We start from the raw sequence: 7120 nt of genomic DNA, 5'->3' as shown, positions 1-7120 counted from the left end.
CCCCCCCGCCCATCTGCAGAACCTACCTCCCATTTTGTTAAACTGTAAAATCCTTCAGGTAGGAGCTGTCTTTTTAGTATGTGTGTACAGTATCAAGTATAATGAGGTGCTAAAATCTGTGGTCAAGGTCTCTACAAGCTACCACAAAACCTGTGCTTAAAGTCATACCTGAATATCTCTAACTTAGCTGAACTGATAACATTCCTTAGAGAATTTCATCACTTTATTAACAAATTTGACAATGCGAGGGCTGCGTTATCTGAGCAAAAATAAAACAGCCCAGGAATTATCGTGCATAATCTCTAGACCCATTGACCTTGCACTTCCATGTTCACAAGTGTTTCAGAAAGTTACATCATAAGGCTCTTTACTGAATAGCTAGTGTCAAAAAAAAAAAAAAAGAAAAGCCAGCTTACCTCCATCATCCAAGGGCCGTTTCTGTACTCCATAACCGTACACTGAGGGGTCCACCAGTGGCGTGGAATTATTCAAGTGAGGAATATCTCCAATTTTAGCAGCAATCTATTGAAGAAGATTATATTTTTTTAATTAAAACTAAAGATGAACACACCTAACATTTCAGCCACAGAAGCCAGAGTCACTTGCCTTAACTTTCCAGTGGAGCATCAGCTCCCGTTATTGTTTCACCTTACAGCTAATACTTAAAGGAGGGGCTTTTACAATACAGCTAAGTTGAAAAAGCAGCAATTTACTTTGCAACTTAACATTTTCTACTTACTTCTGATATTTCTATTTGCATAAGCTCACATTTGCCCAGCTTTGTTTGCACAGCCAAGACATAAACATGAATTCAACTTCCATGCCCTAGGATGTGATAAACAGTGCCTGGGAAATGGTTTACCTAGCAGTCAGAGAGCTAGCTTGAGACTTAGGCTTAAATTTCTTGCTTTGCACAGGCACCCCAATGACTATGATTAAGTATATCTTTGAATCAGTTTCCAACCTCTAAAAGGGGAATAACAGCACTTCCAGACTTCTCCTGGATACTGACAAAACCTTCACATTAAAAATGAGATGTCCGGCACCACAGTGGAGGGGGCCAGGTAACTAATTCAAATGCACATAGACACAGTATAGCACTTAATATAAGCAACAATCCTGGGGCTTAAAATATTTTTGTTAGTAAAGAAAAAGCAGCATAAAGAAATTAAGCCTCATGCAAAGCTGTGGAAGGCTTTAGAAGCAGGTCTTATTCTGTTCAATTCTATTCCTTTTCCACTGAAAAAATCCTTGAATGGGATCTGTATTAAGAGTCTGAATTTCCTTTTCTATTCATTCTTCCTCTAAACTAAACCCTCCAGCAAACAGTTCCACAGGAACCTATTCTTACAGATTCAGAACATTAATAATGTTCTGAATTATTATTAATGTTCTGAATCTGTAAGAACTTATCCAAATTAGTAAATTGGCACAGAATAAGCAACACAGACAAATTTAAAAGACTTTGTTATACAGCTGTTCTTCATAATGAAAGAAAAAGAAATACAACTAAAGGCGTTCCTAAAACGCAGGTTTTCCAACACCCACTGGCACATACATCTACAGTTGCTGCGAAGGTAAAAACAACCATTCAAAATTCAGGGCCACAGGTAAGTAAAGAAACTATCTGCATCAATCTACACTGATTCCATAACAGTTTGGGGACACTGCTTTTCATTTGCCTTAAAAGAAGGAAACCTTGTTTCTTTCATTCCTGATGTATGAAAGTGGTCTTAACTTTTACTTTTCTTCCCAACTCAACTCCACTGTACCCGACCCCCTTAAAAAGGCTAAGGGTATCAGAGATGCCAGGTCCTGAAAGACAAGATGCAACTTCTCTCTTACCTGTAGGATTCTGACAGGCTTGGGGTGCACAACTGGGGATAGGATTGCTCCAGGGGCTACAATTCTCCCAGAATCCATTCAGCTGCCTGAGATGAATGCTGTAATAATTATGAAATAATGTAGCTCTACATAATGCTGCAGCTATACAGAGGGCCTGGGACATCACTCTTATTTATTTGTGTGACACAAAACCATAAGCTTCATGTAAATACAATTATGGGGTCACATTAATATGTTGTCACCACGTGTCCACACACCACTACCCACAACGGGTTCCAGGTGCCTTCTTGTATGTTTGGTTGTATTCTACACCATGCTGTATTTCTGGCCCTCCTTCCACCTGATCTCTCTAGCAGCACTATAGCTTCATTAAACTGACCCACATTGCAAAGACAGCAAAATGTTTCCTGACCACCTGATAATGAAACAAAATTAAACACCTATTTGTAACATCTACTAGTAGCTCTTCTAAGGTAATTCACAACCCACCGACCTGCCTAAATTGTCAGCCACAACATACTGCAACATGTTCTTGACTACTGGATTTAACACTGGCATTGCAAACTGGTCTCCTACATTAACAGGAATGTGATTGTTTTCGTTTTCAATTGCCACAGTTCACAAATTTTCTTCTTTAAACAGTCATTTCCAAATCAACTCCACCTGGGGCTACCCTGGGTCATTTTCCATGCACCTTACTAAGAGTGCAAGGGTGGAAGGGGAGGGGGTGACTTGGCAGCAAGGGACTTAGAGAACAGTAAGGCCAGCATGATTTTACAGAGTACAAGCCCAATTAGTATGTACATGCAGAATTAGTGTGGAGTAACCAAGAGACAGTGAATTCACAGCTGAGTTTACTGCACTCTAACTTCTACCGAACACAAGTCCTAGAATACAATTCAAAGAGGTTGCTGCATTTCACAAGGTGCAATTTCAAATGGGTCAGCACTTATGAAAACTGTAAAGCGCAGCCTTCTCTCGACAGCCTCAGTGACCAGCAAACAGTTCCTTACAACAGGGAAAAAACCCAGAAAATGGTAAAGTCAAAGTTAATATAAACTGTTAAAATAGACACTGGGGGTTACATTATGTTTCAATTTTGGAGGCTGAAATATCAAAAGTAACCCCACTTATTACTACAGGTTCTGCAGGAAGATAACTAAGGCAGGCTAAAGCTAGGACATATTAACAAAAGTAAGCAGCCCTAGCTCTTATCTGACTGAAATGACCTTGAGTAATGTACTGCTGGCTAGTGCTTTAACCCGCTGGACGTTATTCTTCCTTCCCCTGGGAAAAAAAAACAACACCCCCCCCCAATATCGCCTTTAATTTATGTAGCCCTAAAACGTGTTGTAGAAATATCACTGAAGTAAAAGTTATTTTGGTCGAATGTCCCTTTTGCGGGGTGAGGGGGGAAAAAGAGGAGAAGGTTCTGAATTGCTATTGAACAGCTCATGGCATGGAAATTTGATCAATGCCTTGTCAGCTAGATGTGCTTTACTGTTTACAATGAAGATTAAAAGCAATCTTTATTTTTATGGTAATTTTGCTAGCAGTTAGTCTGGCAAAGGATCCAATTCATTTCAGAATGCTGTCCATGTATCCTTAGGGCACACCTTTCTTTTTTCATAGCGTAGTTCAAGCCTTTCAATGGGTTTAGAAATGGAAAGTTTTCCAAAACAAGAACAGTAGGGCCTAGACCAATTTCCATAGAATCTATTCTACAAGGAAGAAAACCTTACAGGTGCTAACAGATTGTAAACTAGAGAAGCACAGTCACCCTGAATCTCCAAACGGCTAGTGTCTCTGCCGATGTTCATGTGTTTGAGGCAGAACACTGAAAGTTAACATGATCTGCATCCTCTTCTCAGACACTGTCCAGAACCCAGCGGAGAGGGAAAAGACATGCAGAATCATGCACCTTTCATATTGTATTAATTATTTAGGAAAACTAGATACAATAGAAAAGATCAACAGTTAATTTAATCGACTGAAAGAGAATCCAAAGGAAATTAAGGAGAAGATGCAGACTAGAAAAGCCTTCCCTTAAATTTGTTCTTAAAGACATCTGTAAGTCAGAACTGGATACTGAACATGAACCTTCTAAGCACGCTCCACAATGACACCATGATAAACTTCCCAGCCTCCTCTCCTTCTCAGCAGCAAAGTTGACAGCACTGGATGCACATGCCACTGACCCTAGACACCTCTAAAAGATCCTTTACCTTTGCCTTCCATCTCTTCTCCTGTACAATAAGCTTATGTCTCTGACTAGGGTCTAGGAAGTTTTTCAGATTGATGATGAAATCTTATAGGGCAAGTCATTTTACAGTAAGCAACCTATGTGTAGAGCAGAGAGCAACACTTTACAGTTGGTATGATACCTTAGAAGGTAAGACTGCCAAGGAGGGGTGGCAAAAACATCGCTCAGTAGGACTCAAGATACCACTGGCAAAAGGTTCTTAAGACCAGTCTAGCAGGAATCCAATTTTGCCAAAACAAAACAAGTACAAGTTACATTATTTATAAGAAGAATGTACACATCCTCATACCCCTGAACACACAATGCTAGGCAACAGCAGCTTTATGTCACAGGCCAGCTACAGCATATATGTCAGCTGATCTACTCATCTGAAGTAGAGTGGGAATGTCTCTCTCAAAGCTGCTGCATCCCTTTGAGAAATGTTTTTTGGTTTAGTGGGTTTGTGTCAGAAATTTAAAGCACTGTTAATTAGTCAACCCAGTACAAATATAAAAAAAAAAAAAGCAAGAATGAGTCATTTCTTTGAAGCATCCTACTAACTGCTTGCTGTGGTTGTCAACTCTCTTCACAATGTCTTCAAGCAAGGAGTTTCTGTGCCTGGTCATCCAGTTAAGTGTACTGCCCTGAATAATTTAAGTGCTCAAAACACTGTATGGTGTAACTGAGGTTTAAAATACTAGGGTGCTCACAAGAGGAGAAATAAACTCCCTCTAAATTGATATTAGTAATCCTAAATGTAGGTAAAGCTCCAAACTAGTTTGAACAACTACAAAACAGGGATGTTTGAACCATTAACCAAGAAATCAAAACACATGCAACAGTTCTAGCCTTACATCTTTTTTTTTTCCCCTTAAAAGGAAGCACAGACCCAAAGGAAAAAACAAACAAGTGCACACTCCCAGCTTCATCCATAACCCTGGTCACCAATTCAAGAAACAGGAGGGGAGATGCTTCTTTCTACAAACTACTCAATTCATGGCCTTTACTGATTACCAGAAGTGTTAACTGCAATGGTTGGATTTGAGAAACACATCTGAACATCAAGGATTAAGAGCATCTCATCAGACATGGAGAGGTCATCAGTGACAATGACATCATACCTGAATAGGACTCAGACTGCTTTATTCAATTACCCAAGTATATTCAATTACTTAAGTATATCTTTAGATCAAGCTCATGTGTTTGGTCCAGAACCAGCCCCCTCAGGCCTCCCCCACCCTTCCAAATGTAAAGTTGCTAAGCTAGGCACCGTCAAGTCATTCTATAATAAGGTAGAGCACTGAACTACTAAAAGTCATGACAGTCCACATTTATCAAAGAGATGCCTCTTTTTCAGTGAAAAAGATATCCAAAGGTTACTACTGTACGACACCTGATTTGATCTTAGTGGCTTCCACTGCAGGCTAATTTGGCATATTCTGGGCTAACGGAAACAAACAATTATTTCATTATAAGAAACATAAAGAAAAAATAAATAGAATTAAATGAGAGGGGCCTACTTAGGGTAAATTTAACACCTTGTTTCTCTGTTTACAGAACAATATTAGTGTGCCCCATACATAAAAGAATTCAGCCATAGAGAAGATTAACAGTCATCTTTCAGTTAGCACTATTACAGTCTGATACTGTCATGGCTGTTCTGCCTTTCCTTTGAACTCATTTGTGATCCAGTGAAGAGCACATTTCAGAGCACATCAGTGTGTTCCCACTGCTGTACAGCATTTCCAATTCCCCTTCAACAAAGTGCAATTGGTCAGTAAATAATGGAAGTTTTTCTTCTACCTGAGCAGGTTGTCCAAGTTACAAAGTCCACCAGCACTGGCAGAAAGTACTCTGAGGGAGGTGTTCAAAATGCAATTTTTGCAACTAGAAGCTTTTAATAGCAGAGGTCCAAACGAAGACATACACACGACTACAATATTTTCTAGTACAATGGCATCAAATGTTTTCCTATTATCCAGAGATTATTAAACGTAAGCAGGTAATCAAGGCCATGAAGCTTTGACAGCCACTGAAAAACATAATTTGCAGTCCTGTCTATGACACTGTTGAGGAGAGAACTGCCTCTTGCAATGTATGAATAAGAAAGGCGGCTTTGGATCATCAAGCAACAAGCAGTAAATAACAGATGATACATTTTTGCCTTTCTGAAAGAACTGGATCATGTCTTCATGCACACCAGCCAGTGACTTTGTATAATTTCCTGAAAAACAAAATAAAAACTTGCTACCCAGGTTGGCTTATGACTGAGCCAGAAGCAATGGGAAGCCACTCCATTTCACTAGGATGACAGAGGAGATTGTGTTCCCCACTGCTACAATTATGTTGGAAAGCAACAGAAAAGCCAGAAAGTCTTCAACCAAGATTTGCTCCCGTGAGTCACACATGTCACATCCTGTTGGGATGCAAATAGGAACCACCATTTTATTCTAGCTTTGCACAAGCCACATTTAAAATTGATGAGAAATCTGGAACCAGAAAGGCAACGAATACACAGCAACAAATTCTGCGCAAGCAGCCAACTGGTGAGGCGGCGATTCCTTCTCTTTGAAAGAACTTTTCACAAACTGCAATCTCCAGGCTGCAAAAGGTTTCCAAACCCCGCCACACAAAGATACCTGGGGCGCCAGATTTCCGCAGCTCCTTGCTCAGCCAGGCAGTGCCCAATGTTAGAATCGCACAAGGGGCGTGCAAGGGCTGCCGGGCTGGGCCCAATTTGAGACTGGGGGGCTGCTGCTGGGCTTGGCCCAATTTGAGACCAGGGAGCTGCTGCGTGCACTTGCCCAACAAGGGACCCTTCCACCTCTTCCTACGGGACTGGATCCACACAGGTGGAGAAGTGCAGGGTCTGCCCTTACTTCCAAGTCTTGCTCTGGATACACATGGGGGGTTGTTTCTCAACAGCACATCCAGTCCAGTCCAGACCTAGGCACGGTCCAGGTGAAATATTCCTCCCCAAAGCTCCCACCCAAGGGCCCGTCTGGCCCCTTTCCAGCCACTTCACCCCCCCCC

The 7120-nt window shown here is 40.9% G+C and overlaps 1 protein-coding gene across 10 annotated transcripts in view; it reads right to left on the bottom strand.

The window, feature by feature from the left end:
* The window catches only part of FUBP3 (far upstream element binding protein 3), a 52658-nt gene that overhangs the window by 45014 nt on the left and 524 nt on the right, over positions 1-7120 (bottom strand). For 9 of the 10 annotated variants that reach the window (XM_019510682.1, XM_019510673.1, XM_019510679.1 and 6 more), the window contains exon 2: positions 417-522. In XM_019510682.1, coding sequence (XP_019366227.1) covers positions 417-522 — 106 coding nt within the window. Of the gene's footprint in view, positions 1-416; positions 523-1845; positions 1944-7120 lie in introns of all 10 variants that reach the window. The other variant, XM_019510674.1, reaches the window with a different exon arrangement.

This window comes from Gavialis gangeticus, unplaced genomic scaffold (assembly GCF_001723915.1).
Source record: "Gavialis gangeticus isolate Ggan-Ray unplaced genomic scaffold, GavGan_comp1, whole genome shotgun sequence".
In the NCBI taxonomy this organism is placed as follows: domain Eukaryota; kingdom Metazoa; phylum Chordata; order Crocodylia; family Gavialidae; genus Gavialis; species Gavialis gangeticus.
The sequence above is the reverse complement of the archived record's forward strand: the minus strand, read 5'-3'. Positions and strand labels throughout refer to the sequence as shown.